At 54.4% G+C, this 14,056-nt stretch overlaps 1 protein-coding gene across 1 annotated transcript in view; it reads left to right on the forward strand.

The window, feature by feature from the left end:
• The window catches only part of MID2 (midline 2), a 117,492-nt gene that overhangs the window by 86,249 nt on the left and 17,187 nt on the right, over nt 1-14,056 (forward strand). Inside the window, exons 4-7 of the mRNA XM_075054059.1 lie at nt 284-391; nt 8,924-9,072; nt 9,603-9,730; nt 10,780-10,923. Coding sequence (XP_074910160.1) covers nt 284-391; nt 8,924-9,072; nt 9,603-9,730; nt 10,780-10,923 — 529 coding nt within the window. The remainder of the gene's footprint in view (nt 1-283; nt 392-8,923; nt 9,073-9,602; nt 9,731-10,779; nt 10,924-14,056) is intronic.

Here is a 14,056-nt window from a genome sequence, read left to right on the forward strand (position 1 = left end):
CTTTGGACGTGCAGCAAGGAGGGCTTCACATCTTCCTCTGGCCTTTTTCCTTCCTCCAGCTGGGGTGGCAATGGATGCAGGCGAGCCAGCCCGCTTCTGTCTGCGTTGCGGGGCTGTTATCTCCTGCCCAGCTCAGCCCCTGGCAGCCAGCAGAGCTGGGGCCCAGCACGGAGGATATAAATCGCATCTCTCCTGGTCTGCACTGGGAGAGCTGCAGGGCTGCCGGGCTCAGGGATGAGTGTGTCCCCTCCTGACGGCGTGTGCTTTTGCTGTTCCTGGCCAGGTGAACACAGCCATGCATGAGGCCAAGCTGATGGAGGAGTGTGATGAGCTCATGGAGATCATCCGCCAGCGCAAGCAGGTCATCGCCGTCAAGATCAAGGAGACGAAGGTAAGGAGGGCCGGCTCGTGCACCCAGGGTTCGAGGGTCCCCTCCTGCGCCTGTGGGCTGGCTGCTGCAGGGTCTGCCCTTCCTCTCCAGGCACAGCCCATCAGTTCGGCAGCCTGTGGTGCTGGGATGTCCCAGCCACAAGCAGAGGGGCTGCTAGCAGCGTGTGTTGCCTTGCCCGTGAAGGAATTGTTTCGGGCAGCCATCGGTGCACACACCTTCGCCTCCCTGCCGCCCCAAATGGTGTGCAAGTCTGGGTGTCCCTCGCTGCTGCTGTCCCCAGGGCTCTTCCACTGCGGACAGGGCACATGCTTGATGTGGCCAGAGGAGGGAAGGAACATTGATTAGCATGACACATTGGTGCAGTTTCTTGGATTGGTCCAGACAGCTTCCTCAGGGCTTTTCTAACACGGTGGTGCTAATGTAATAATGTAGAATTAATATTGAAGGGCCATCCGAGCCCCGCACTGCAGGTAAAGGAGAGGCTACACGCTCTGCATTGCAGCATAGCCATAGGTGAGCTGGTTTCTCACCCTTTTCTTTGGGGGGGGTGTTTGGACCCTTCCTCCAGTGGTTTCCATGCATTGGAGAGAGGCTGGAGGGATTGGCTGTAGCTCTGAGCGGCGTCCACGGGAGTTTACAGTGCACATGCACAAGCCCTTCGCCTTTCTTACTGAGCTTGAACGTGTGTTAGGGACCAGCTCTGCATCCATCACAGTGCCAATAGCTAAGCTGGGGAGCAGCATCGCCCCAGATCAAACTTTTTCCAGGAAGAGTTTTGGGAGCAGGTTGTGCTGCATGCATATGCAAGAGAGGCAAGCAGCCTGACTCTCAAGACACCCTTGGCAGGAGTGGAAGCTTTAAAATGCCTGCTTTTATCCCAGCCACTTCAGGGAACATGTTTTGTGTAACGGTGCCTTCTGCTGGTCCATCTGTCTGTCTGCCTCTCACTTCCCACCTTCTTCCCCTAACATCTTTTGACCATGTTGTCCAGTTTCAGCCATACTTAGCAGGGAGCTGGATGTCTCAAAGATGTCATTTTCCTACAAATTGGCAGTTGGGTAGAGGAGAGAGGTCCTGATTAGTGCCCAAAACCATCAGCAGAAGCAATGCTCAGTTGGTTATACATTGCCGGGATAGGAGCAGTGGGCTTGTGCTCACATAGCTGCAAACCCAGCACCGCACCAGTGGGAGATGGATGTGGGGATGGTGGTACTAGTGGTACCAGGGAGGGGACTGGGTTTGGTTTCCAAAGCTCCCCAAAACTGGAATAAGCCTCTTTGCCAGTGAAATTGGGCTGGAGATGGAAACTTGCAGGTTTGCAGCACAGCAATGCCTCTCTGTAGCCTCTATGCTGCCGGCACTGGCTGTGGGGAGGCTGGGCAGGTTTCCTCCATTGCTTTCGACACCTCTGAGCAACAATTTCCAAGTGTGAACGGGAAACAGCCTTTCCGAGGAGCCCCAGCCGCAAACATTGGAGTTTAAAAAGCGCCAGACACAGAAGAAAGGAGGAAGTGCTGAAGACTGTGCCTGGTTTGAAGTGCTTCAACTGCAGAGTGAGAAATACTGCTTTCCTGCTGAATTGCCATTTGGTTTTCCATTTGTTCTGGGCTGCCTTTCCTGACAAATGGCCCAATGGATGCATGGAAGAGCCTGATCACAGTGGTACACGGCCTTGGAAAGAGTGGCGGTCCTTGGCCTGGGACGGGGCAGCCAGTTCCTCCCAGGACTGCTGTGGTAGCTGTGAGATGGAGCTCCTCCACCTCCACAAGGCAGCGAGCGAGATGTAAGGACCGGAGCAGCAGCCTGAAGTTTGTGCGTGGTCATGGGTGCGAGCGAGGATGCCAGACGAGAGTGCCTGGAGGGTGACACCTGCCATGCCCAGCCTTTAGGTATCTTTTATTCCAGTAATGCTAAAAAAGAGCTCTCCCTGGATGCGTCACATGCATGTCTTTGGAAACCCACCAGAGATCGGATACCGAGGAACCCATGTGCGGCTCCAAGCTGGGCTCGCATCTTGCAGGGCTTCAGGTTCGTGCTCTGCCGGGGCTCGGATACCACCACCCATGAGACTGGGCAGCACCCTGTGGCGAACGTGGCACCGGGGCAGTGGGAATACTTGGGAAGGACCCAGGAGGCATCGAAAATCGTCAGGGAGGTTGTGAGAGGAGGAGCGGGAGGGAAGCAGGCAGCTGGGCTGCCCTGAAGAGCACTCTGCCACGGCGCGGATCCGGCCGGCGGGTGCCAGCACTCACGTCGCCTGCTCAGGATGCTGCCGGTCCTGGTGTCGCAGCCCAGCCCCGGCTGGCCTCGGGCCAGAGCATCTGCACCTCCTTCTCCCTTAGGCGCAGTGGAGGCATCGCCTGGGATTAATGCCGCAGGCTGTGGTCGTTGCGGGGATGTGGCCGAGGAGAGCTGGGTCCGGGCACGCCAGCGGCTCCTGGGAGTGACTGTGGCGAGGGCAGGGGCTCTCCTGCCTCTCCCTGCCTGAGGCTGACAGCTACTGCATAGCTCCCCGAGTCCTCCCGTGAAACAAAAGTCATCTTATTTCTCTTCCTTTTTCTCCTTTTGATAATTTTTTTTCTGACAAGGCTGGTTGTAAAATGAACCATCCATCAGCCCATTAAGCCCCAGCAGGAGAATCGCTTCCTTGTGCAAATAGCCATTTTGAGCTGTGCCTGCCTGCTGCTAGCGAAGATGAGCTCGTGCTCCTCCCCGCTACGTGCCGCGGGGGCACAGCTTGCTGCGGCGTGCTGCTCCCTGCCCTCGCCCCCCCACGCCGACCCCTGGGATGCTCCCTGGGGTGGCAGCCCTCCCTGTCCCCGAGTCTTGGTGCTGGGGCCTTGGGGGTTGCAGAACTCCTGACCAGCCCGAGAGGATCCCCCCAGACCCCAGGGCTCTGGGTGGACATGTCCCTTGTGCTTTCTGACGCGGGGCTCTGCCACGTGTCTGACTCCCTTGTTTGGATGCCTTTCATCCAAGCCAACATCTTCTTGCTCACTAATAATCTTGCCGGTGTGCCGGGAAGTGAGGCGGACACAAGAAGCAAATAGCAGTGGCTATGGAGCGATCCACGCCATCGTTTAGATGCTGTGTTGCTGGCTTTGTTCACGCATGTCTTATCCTGTAAGGTGGCCAACTCTCCGCATGGCTTCCCCCAGCCCTCCCCAGACCCCGGCACTGGGATGGACCAGGTCTCCATGGGATGCTCTCCTCAGAGGTGGGAAGTGCAGTGGGGTGGCTTGGTGAGGGGCAGGATCCCAAGGCAGCCACGCTTTCAGCCCTACCTTGCTGGGAAGAGGCCAGGAGAGTTTGGGTTTAGGGGTGATTGCCACTTATTGCGTATCAGGAGTGGAAAGCATCATCCAGCTTCCTTGGCCCTTTGAAGGGTGCAGCCCTTGGGTGCCAGCTCCGCTGCCCCGAGGGAGAGATTGGATATTTGGTCCCACCACTAAGACTGTGGGCTTTGGGGTTTTTCTCACGAACCGATGTGCCCTGAGCACTTACCCTGTAGGCTGCTAGTCCTAACTACAGAAGAGTCTAGCAGCAGTGACCACAAACCCTCAGCAGGATGCCCAGTAGAGAACAGGGGCTCTTAGCCCACCCGCTGTCAGGTAAAGGACGGCCGTATTGGGAGAGGCTTGAACAAAACTGAAGTCTTCTCTGTCATCTGCTGGCCAGGAGGCCCTTGGAGGTGGCTCTGTGCTGGGGCAGTGGGAAGGGATGCCATCCAGAGAGATCTGGACAGGCTGGAGGAGTGGGCCCATGTGAACCTCATGAGGTTCCACAAGGCCACATGCAAGGTCCTGCGTCTGGGTCGGGGCCATCCCCAGTATCAATACAGGCTGCGGGATGAATGGGCTGGGAGCAGCCCTACAGAGAAGGACTTGGGGATGCTGGTGGGTGAAAAACTGGACATGAGCCATCAATGTGTGCTCACAGCCCAGAAAGCCAACCGTGCCCTGGGTGTGTGGCCAGCAGGTTGAGGAAGGGGATTCTGTGCCTCTACTCAGCTCTGGTGAGACACCTCTGGAGCTCTGCATCTGGCTCTGGGGTCCCAGCACAAGGAGGACGTGGACCTGTTGGAGTGGGACCTGAGGAGGCCACAGAAATGGTCTGAGGGATGGAACCCCTCTGCTAGAAGAAAGGCTGAGAGAGTTGGGGTTGTTCAGCCTGGAGAAGAGAAGGCTCCGCAGGGAGACCTTATTGCGGCATTTCAATACGTAAAGGGGGCTTCTGAGAAAGATGGAGAGAGAGTTTTTACCACCGGATCAGGTTTCCCAGAGAAGCTGTGGATGCCCCATCCCTGGAAGTGTTCAAGACCAGGTTGAGGTTGAGCAATCTCATCTAGTGAAAGATGTCCCTGCCCACGGCGGGGGGGTGGACTAGGTGGTCTTTGAAGGTCCCTCCCCACCCAAACCCTTCTGTGATTCTGTGTTTGCACACAACCTTGAGCCCCGTGGGACTTGGCGGGGGGGGGGACGACACTGCCAGGGCCATGGGGAGCGAGGCCAGGTTTTGCAGGACAACCCCAGGAGTGTTTTGGGCACGTGGCAGCTTGCAGGGCCCTGGCAGGAGTGTTTCTGAATTCAGTGTTATTTATTTGCTGTCACTGTAGTTCAAACTACACTTGAGCATTAAGTCAAGAGCGAGTCAGAGCCTGTGACTTCTTGCTGCGGTGGAAGCAGGCTGCACATCTTGTCCTGATAACAGCAGTGGCAACAAATCCAAGCGTCATGTGCCTTAACAAACACTACCTGCTTCGTCTGGTCCTGGTCCTGCTCCTGGCCACCGGCACGCCAGCCCTGCATGTGTATGTGGCTGTGTGCCTGGGAGCTGGCCAGCCTCCGCGGGGGGAGCGGAGCGATTAAACCACGGTGATGTGATGTGATGTGCTCTGCTCCCTTCTTCCCTCTCCCCCCCTCCTCTGCCTGCTCCCATTGTCCAGCTCCTTCTGGGCTTGAGGCTCTGTGCTGAGACCCGTGGCCATGGCACGGTCAGCCCCATCCGGGATATTCGTGGGTGCAAGGAGATGCTGCAGCCCAGCATCACTCTGTGGGGACATGGGGCTGGGAGCTGACATCCTCCAAAAGCCCGGGAGAAGGAAGAGGGATAACGTGCGGGGTTCCCTTGTACCTTGGTCACCTAACAGCTCTGCCATCTCTGCTGACAAGTGACAGCTGCCTGGCCACGTGTCGTCACCTCCCGGGTTTAACCTGAGCTTCCTCTCTGCTTGAACGGAGCCAGCACAGGGCTGGCTGGGGTAATAAATCTCATGGGATGGGTGCCGGGGTCCAGCAGGTGTTTCTGCCGAATGGCTGGAGCAGGCAGGTACCAGGGGCATCCTCACCTCTGGTGGGTGATGTCCTCATCCGTGCTGGCAGCGCAGCGGGCGCTTCCCAAGGGATGTTTCACCCCGGGTGTGTTTGCAGAGCTCATGGTGCTGGCTGGAGGATGCCCAAGTGTCCTCACCTTGCTGGTAATTCACCCCGAGGTCCCCTCCTGCTGCAGCCCCGCATGCTGCTCTGTGGCCGGCACTGGAGTGGGTGCAGCCGGGTGGGTGCCGTGCCGGTCATGGGGGGTCCATCGGCTGGCACCCCGCTGTGTCTCAGGGTGCAATGGAAACCCTCAGGTGTTTGGGGGGGATGCAAAGTCACGGCTTTTTCTTGGCTTGAGGTGCTCGGAGCTCATCTGTTGGCTTTTCACCCTTGGTCTTGTCTATTTTGAGCTCCTGCAGAGGTGCCAGGGGCCACGGTTGCAGCCGTGCAAGGGGAGCGGGGCCCTGCTGTCAGCTGGGGGATTAGCATGCTACTTAATTGTAAATGCACTGACAGCGCTGATACCTCGGGAGAACAGCTCGAGCAGCCTCCCGTCACCTCTGGGAGCTCCTGCTCTTGTTTCCTGATGGATTTTCAAACCGCAGACGGGGTAGGGGGTGTGTGGATTGACAGTGTGCTGCAGGGCAGCGCTGGCGAGTGAGGAGAGGAGCTGCCACACGAGCAGCTCTGGGAGCCGCTGTCACGGCAGCTTCAAGAGGTTTGCAAAACACCTTGCTCCCTCGTTAAAAAAAGGAAACAAGGAAATAATCGGAAGGCGTGCAGCCGAGCAGCACAACCTACTAGCTGGTCCCTTTGGAGGTGGGCTGGGAGAGCTGCGGGTGATCGTGTGGAGCAGAGAGGACACGGTTAAATCTGTGCCATTGCATTCTCACAGGACGAGTCCAGCACGATGCTTGGTTGAAAGCCTGTGCTAAATAAGTGAGAGTAAACGGTGCTTCTCTGGTTGGTGCCACAGGCATGCTCCTGGAGGACCGCTCATTTCATTTTAAGATACATTTGTGCAATGTTCAGGAGAGCCTCGTGTGGGATGCGGCTGCAGAGCACAGGGCAGAGGTCTGAAGTGGGATTTATCATTTTAGAATCTGCTGTTTGAGGTACTCCTGGCCAGGCTCCATCTGCTGAAATTTGCTTTCCCCTCCCCTGAGTGTCTGTGGGGTCCTTTGCTGCAGATGCATGCAGGAACAGGGCAGTGGGAATTTATATTTCATTAGCGAGTGCCTTGTTGCCCCTCTCAAGTTGCTTTTCCAGATACAGAATTACTTCCAGCTTGGCTGCCAACGCAATTCCCAGTGTGCTGATTCCGCCTCCTTTCTTCTGTGTCTTCACTGGTGCCGACGTAGGATCCAGGACTGCTTCTCCTAAATCAAAATATTGTCTCTGGCACCAGCGAAACATCAGACAGCCAGAGCAATGGTACAGTGGGTTTTAAACACATGGCATTGACCTCAGCCACCTCCAGCTCCTGGCTTTCCTGAGCTCCCCTGTGCTCCCAGCTTAAACAGGAGAACTACCCCCAAAATCTGTCAGCTCATCTGTAACCTCCCTTTTCCCTCTGACCTGCTCAGCTCCTGGCTCACGTTTGAATTTTCCCATTTCCAGTGTGAAGCTGTCCGATCTCTGACAAGGCCCCATTGCTTCTGGGTTTCCAGCCCTTTACCCTCCTGCTCGGTGCCGTTCGTGCTCTTTGGGAGATGAAGGGATGCTGCAGGGTCTGAGCCCCGGGGCGACTGAGTTTTACCGGGGTGAAGTCGGTACCAGCGGTGGCTGCACACGTGTCTGTGTATTCACGTAGAGACAGGAGGGAATGAAGGGGGTTGCATCTCATGGTTATTTTGTTGTTGGAGCTGTAGACCTTAATTGAGTAGACCCTACAGAAATATGACCATTGCAATCCATGAGCAGCTTCAGAGATGACTTAGGGCTTGTGCCTGCCTTTCATTTACCCTCACCCTGACTGCGTGGAGGAGGTGGGAGTTTCAAAGGGGCTTTTCCTAGTGCTCCAGCATAGCTTTCTCTTGAGATATGGAGATTTTGTGTAAGAAATAATGTTTCTTCTGGTTTCTTTGCTCCACTCACTACTGCTGAGCACCAGTACTTTGCAGAAGAGAGAAGAGGTGCCATCAAACCTATTCTCTTTATTCCTTAATGGCTTGTTCAGTGCTGTCTTAAGCCATCAGTAAATATCTTCCACAGAACTTTGTAGGGAAAAGACTGAAGTGCCAGAGGTGCTTTTCCATGGAGTCACTTCATGTCCCCTTTTGAACGGTGACTGGGCCAGGTCTGAGTTTCCACTGGACATGGCAGAGCCCTGAGCCCTGGCCCCGAGCATGGGCTGTGCGGGACTCACAGGACACTTGTGTGGACGGAACAGAGCCCGTTCAAGCTGTGCGCCCTATTTTGGGGTGCAAATGAGTGCCTGGGCTGGTTTTTCAGCTCCTGCTTCCCTGTGTTGTGGGTAACTCCTGTCCTGTCTTACTGCAGCACCTCACCTTTAATTGCAGAACGATTTGCGGCTGCAAATGTGATGTTTTCCAGCAGCTCTGCTGGGGCTGAGCCAGCGTGAGGTTTCCTTGCCCTGTGCTGAATTGCTTTGCAGGAGTGTTCCACTCCGGGCCAAATCTACTGAGAGCTCGCACAGGGGGGATGACATTGTTTGCACAGGAGGACTGGAGAGAGGATGCATTGCTGTCCTGCTTCGGTCACGCGTGGGACCCTGTCCTGGTTTTGGCTGGGATAGAGTTAACTTTCTTCCTGGTAGCTGGCATAGCGTTATGTTTTGGGTTCAGTATGAGAAGAATGTTGATAACACACTGATGTTTTCAGTTGTGGCTAAGTAGTGTTTAGACTAAGTCAAGGCTTTTTCAGCTTCTCATGCCCAGCCAGCAAGAAGGCTGGAGGGGCACAAGAGTGAGTGAGCGGCTGCGTGCTGCTTAGTTACCAGCTGGGGTTAAATCATGACAGACCCTTAGAGCAGTCTGAAGGCTTTTCCCTGGGGCTTTCCCACCTGTGAGCAAAATTTAACATGGTAAGTGCACTGCTGCTGTCCCTCCCCAGAGCCTTTGGGGACATTTCCGTGCTGTTTTGCCACTCCTTGCTTCCCCTGAGCAGCCCTTGGCTTAGGATTTGGTTTCCTCTGTGCCTTTCAAGCTACACGCTGGCTTCTGAGCACCTTTGCTTCCCTCTGCTCCTCTCGCAGGTGATGAAGCTGCGGAAGCTGGCCCAGCAGGTTGCTAACTGCCGGCAGTGTCTCGAGCGTTCGACGGTCCTCATCAACCAGGCAGAGCACATCCTGAAGGAGAACGACCACGCGCGGTTCCTGCAGACGGCCAGGAACGTGGCCGAGAGGTGGGCTGGCCTGCTTGGCTCGGGACAACGATGGGATGTCGCTGGCATTGTCCCCTGGTCGCAGCCCCCTGCCCAGGGATGCCCCGTCCTCCCCCCTGCAGCCTTGCGGTGTGCTGCCCTCAAATAAACACGGGGCTTGGGGGGGTCGCCGCTTCCCATCCCTCGCAGGACACAAGTTGCATGGCAGGTCCTAACAAAGCTGAACATCCACTGTGGGAGCAACTATCATTCCGTGGGGGGAAAGTGGTGGAAATGCCAATCCGAAGGGAGCTTGGGGGGCAGTCGGGGCTGGGACCCCCCAAGGATGGAGCCCCCCCCCCCCCCCCCCCCCCGCCCCGGGTACCTGTTCCCAGGCCAGGCCACTCTCCTGGAGCAGGAGCAGCAGTTAGTAGGTGCAAGCCGGTTTCCCAACAGCGTGTAATGTCCCTGTGAGGCTGCTCGCACCCTTTTAATCCCCCACCTCGCTGCTGCTGGGTGTCGAGAGCGGCGTGCACCCTGATGCGTATTGATGGTCTCTTCTTTTCTTTCAGGGTTGCCATGGCAACTGCATCCTCTCAGGTTCTGATACCAGATATCAATTTTAATGACGCCTTTGAAAACTTTGCTTTAGATTTTTCCAGAGAGAAGAAGCTGCTGGAGGGGCTGGATTATCTAACCGGTGAGTGCACAGACATGCAGACCACTGCCTGCGTCTTCCCCGCAGCCCCCCCCACGCCCCGCTGAGGGCTGGCAGGCGTATTTTAAAGTAAACTAGGTTGCCGCTCATTCTCACCGCTAAAAAATGCCTGGTCAGCTGTGGCAGAGCAGAGGTTTGTCACCAGGGCAGTGACGTGTCCCCGTTCTCCTGTTGCACTCTGCCTCTCCTGGAGGACAGGCGGAAAAGTTCAGAAAGCAGCTGAAAAATGATGGTCTCTACAAGCTGGGGAGGAGGCTGATGCCCGTAAGGATCCAAGAGGGTGAATTACAGGGAGGGAATGGTGAATTAACCAATTATTGTACTTCTAATGCACTGCATGCTTTAACATTTCCCTTTTGCTGCCCTTTTTGTGGGTCTCTGGGTGCTAAGTTATGAAATCCTGTGGGCAGAGACTTTGCTGGGCCTCTTGGTGCTGCCTTGATGCCCGCAGCAGAGGCCGAATGCTGCTCTTGCCCTTGTCCGGGGCGATGCGGGGTGTCCAGGAGCAGCCCTGCTGCAACCGACTGCCGCTGGACCGTGCTGTGTGCTGGAAAACCAGTGGGAGGGATGAAAGCTCTGGAGAAGCAAGGGCATCATTACTCGCCCAAATCTGATTTTCTTCATGTGAAGCAGATCAGCTTGCAATGAAAGGTTAACGACAAACACGTGTCCAGAACAGTTATGGGACAAAATACTTACTCCACAACCAGTGCTGAAAAATAGGTGGATTTTGAAGTGGCTTCTCAGCTTGGTTCAGGGTGGGGGTGTCAGACCTGGCAGAGGCAGCAGTGAAAACCCCTCATTCTGGCACATCTGAAAACATGCTGGCCCCTGGATATTTTCTTGTCACACTAAAAAGTTTAGTTAAGTGGGAAACACAAGGATAGATAAAATGAGACAGTTGTTTGTGTCAAGAGACTCTGCTCCCCTCACAAGCCCATCTCTATCCTTAAGCGAGCAAAAAAGCCCTAGATATATTAAGAAAAGAAAGCACAAACTTACCGAAATACGTTATCTGTGATCTCCCGCAGCGCCGAACCCACCGTCCGTCCGAGAGGAGCTTTGCACGGCCTCCCACGACACGATCACCGTCCACTGGATCTCAGAGGACGAGTTCAGCGTCAGCTCCTATGAGCTGCAGTACACCATCTTCACCGGCCAAGCCAACTTCATCAGTAAGTCACTGCGCGCTACCTTGGTTTGGAGGACCGTGGTCCGCTTCGGGACTAAAAAGGTTCTCGGGGAGAATCAGCAGGTTTAGAGGCTGGGAATTAGGGGAGGAAACTGCCACAAAGGATCCTCTGAGGACACCGCTCAGGGCTGTAATCAAAATGATGGAGGGCCACCCCGTGCTGGGGATCTGTAACTGAATTGTTTTGCCCTGCGCTTGGCGTCTGCAACCTCGGCTCGGTGAAGCGTCTGGTGCATTAGAGGGTCTCATCCATTTCACAGCTACCAGATCTGTACATCTCACACCGCGCGCTGGGATTGTACGGGCAGGGCAGTGCTGGCTGCTCTGTGGGCTGATAATTAAGAGTGATTTATGTACCCTCCGTAATAATATTGAGGCACATCTCCAGGTAATTTTTCCTGAAAATAACCACCATACCTGATTATTTTTCCACACCACTACAAATTTGCTGGGTAGGAATGGGATTTGAGGACCGAGGAGGGCTCTCACTGATGGGTCTGTGGTGGTACCTAATCACTTAGGAAGTGCTGTGGTTGGACAACAAGGAACCTGTGGCTCAGGTTGCAGCATCCACCTCCCCTGGGAGAGCCTGGGCTTTCTGGATTCGTGAAATATGCTCAGTACATTTTCCATGCCGTGAGATCTTGTAGTGCAACAGGACAGCTTTAAAACAGTTTTACAGGGCAGAACCTGCCCCCAGGCTTGCCACAAGGTCAGGACAGCAACCTCTTGGATACAAAGCTCCCTCCTGGGTATTTGTTATTTGATGAAGACTATGGTAGTTACGGGGTTTTTAATATTACAAATATTTTAACAGTGCATTTAACAGCTGTCTCCACTGTTTGGGGAGGGAGGTAATAGGATCCAGAGACATCTGTGCAATGGATGGCTGGTTGTTCGCAGGGCACCCTCGGAGGCGTGGTGTGTGCTCAGCCAGAGTGAGCAGGAGAAAGCGAGCTTGTGATTATGGTGACTTTGAAGGGATGCACTCTGCCCCTCATCCTGCTGCCTGAGTGCGATGGAAGACAGAAGCAGTGAAGGCAATGAAGGAAGCAGAAGCAATGAAGGGAAAATAAGGTGGCTTTTTGAGGAGGAAAACAGAGACTGTTGCAAACTGGGAGGAGATAGAGCAACTCTGGCAAAGCATCGTTCTGTCCTGGTGACCTCCTGCCACTCTTCCGAATATCAGGACTGGAGGGGTTTTGCATTCTGGAGGAAAGTTAATTTGTGGGCTGGGTTATAGGAGAGAGTCCAGGGAAACTGCTTGTTTCATACAAGAAAAAAATACGGATGTTGTAATGGGAGAACAAAAATACAGCTTCCAGTTTGTCCGCCCTGAAGTAGTGCTTTGGAAGAGCACAGCATCCCCCAGCATGGCTCGTGCAAGGAAGTTTTATTCCTGGTTTTTCTTAGTAGCTCTTAACCATTGTAGGAAGTGCTGACAAAATGCTTCAGAGTGGACTTTTTGGGCCGCTGTCAGTTTATCTCGCTGGTCAGGAAGACATCGGTGCTGGAGGTGCAGTGTCGCAGCACAGGAAGGCTGTTAAGTGCACTTTAAAATATGCAGGAAGCTGCCAGAGAAAGTTACTGCTTGCGACTTTCAAAGCTGATTAAACTTGTATCCCCAGCCTTTGCCCTCATTTTGGAAAACAAGATGATTTATTTCCTCTCGGTCAGAGGTTAGTTATGGGTACCCAGTGCTACAGCAGCTAGATTTCCCCTGCTCAGTTCTCCTCTCCTCCCCCAGCCACAACACGTTGTCTCCAGCGTTTTGTCCTTCTCTGAGAGCCTGGGAGAGCTCAGCAACCTCTTTGGCTCCGTTCTTAGATGGCCACCAGCCTCCATCTCCCCTGCACCTGCCAGCTGAGTAGGAAACATGAACCGTGCTGGTGTCACCGGGTTGTTTAGGTGGGGAGGGACCTGAAGGTCTTTGCACCAGCTCTGCGTAAGCTGGGCTGACTTAGGGCTCAGTCGGGTTGCTCAGGGCTTGCTTCTTGAGTATCGACCATCTCCAAGGATGGAGAGTCCCCAGCTCTCAGGGCCCTGCTCCAGCGCTTCCCCACCCTCAGCTAGAAAATTTTTTCCTTACTTAACCAAGATCTCCCCCGCCGCAAATTGTGCCCTGGCACTGGGGCTGTGCCGGGGGAAGGGTCTGGCTCCCAGTTCTCCCCATATGCCGCCTTGGGCGCATGGCTTGGACTCCAATCCATCGAGGAGCTTGGGAATTAGTCACCTACCCACCTTTGGGGCTGTGCGGGTTTGGCACAGGCATTAGGGTGGGGGCTGTGGAAACTGCAGGGACTATGAACAGCAAGGGCAGCTCTGGAAGAAAGCCCAGAGGGGCACATGCCAGGAGTATCTTCCTTGGCCAAGTTTGGTAGCTCTTCATAGAAGGAGTAAAGAAAACATCCGTTAACATCTCAAAGGAGAAAATGAATAATACATTGTCACTTGAAATAACACAGTCGGGTCTGGGTGATGAGAGTGTTTGAGTCCTGGCTGAACTCATGCATGAAGAGACACTGGAAATAGTGCGCTAGGGCTCACCTAGCAGGAGCACAAGGAGGCTTCCCATGAAAGGAAATACCTTTTTCAAAGATTACACAGTTGGCCAGTGGAAACCATCCCCTTCACACTCTCTTTAAAGCCAAGAGCTCGGCAGGAGTCGGACATTTTTATGGATGATGAAAGCTGCAATAAAAAGGATTTTTTTTTTAAGCTTTGGCAAGGATAGAAGCCTTCAGTCTTCAAGGCCAACCCCTTCTTGGTTGTTTTGGGAAAGAAACCTGTTTGGGAGGCCAAATCATTCCCAGACTGTCATCTTCCAGCCACCTTCTCCTTTCTGATGAAGGATCCAAAGCTGGTCCTTGTCTGCAGGGAGATAACACCTACCAGTGCTTGGCTGAAAGCTGTGTGCTCCGATGAAAGCAGCTCTGCGTGTAGGATGCAATTGGTATCACAGCTGTTTTATTTTCTACTTCAAATAACATTGCTCTGCTCCCCTAGGCCATTTCCACGTATATTTTAAACCAAATCCAGGCTGACAATGACTGCAACCTGCCCTTGTCCTCTGGCTGAGCAAGCCACTGGAAATAAACAAACACCCCAATGTAAGC

The sequence above is a fragment of the Buteo buteo genome, chromosome 22, assembly GCF_964188355.1.
Source record: "Buteo buteo chromosome 22, bButBut1.hap1.1, whole genome shotgun sequence".
Classification (NCBI taxonomy): domain Eukaryota; kingdom Metazoa; phylum Chordata; class Aves; order Accipitriformes; family Accipitridae; genus Buteo; species Buteo buteo.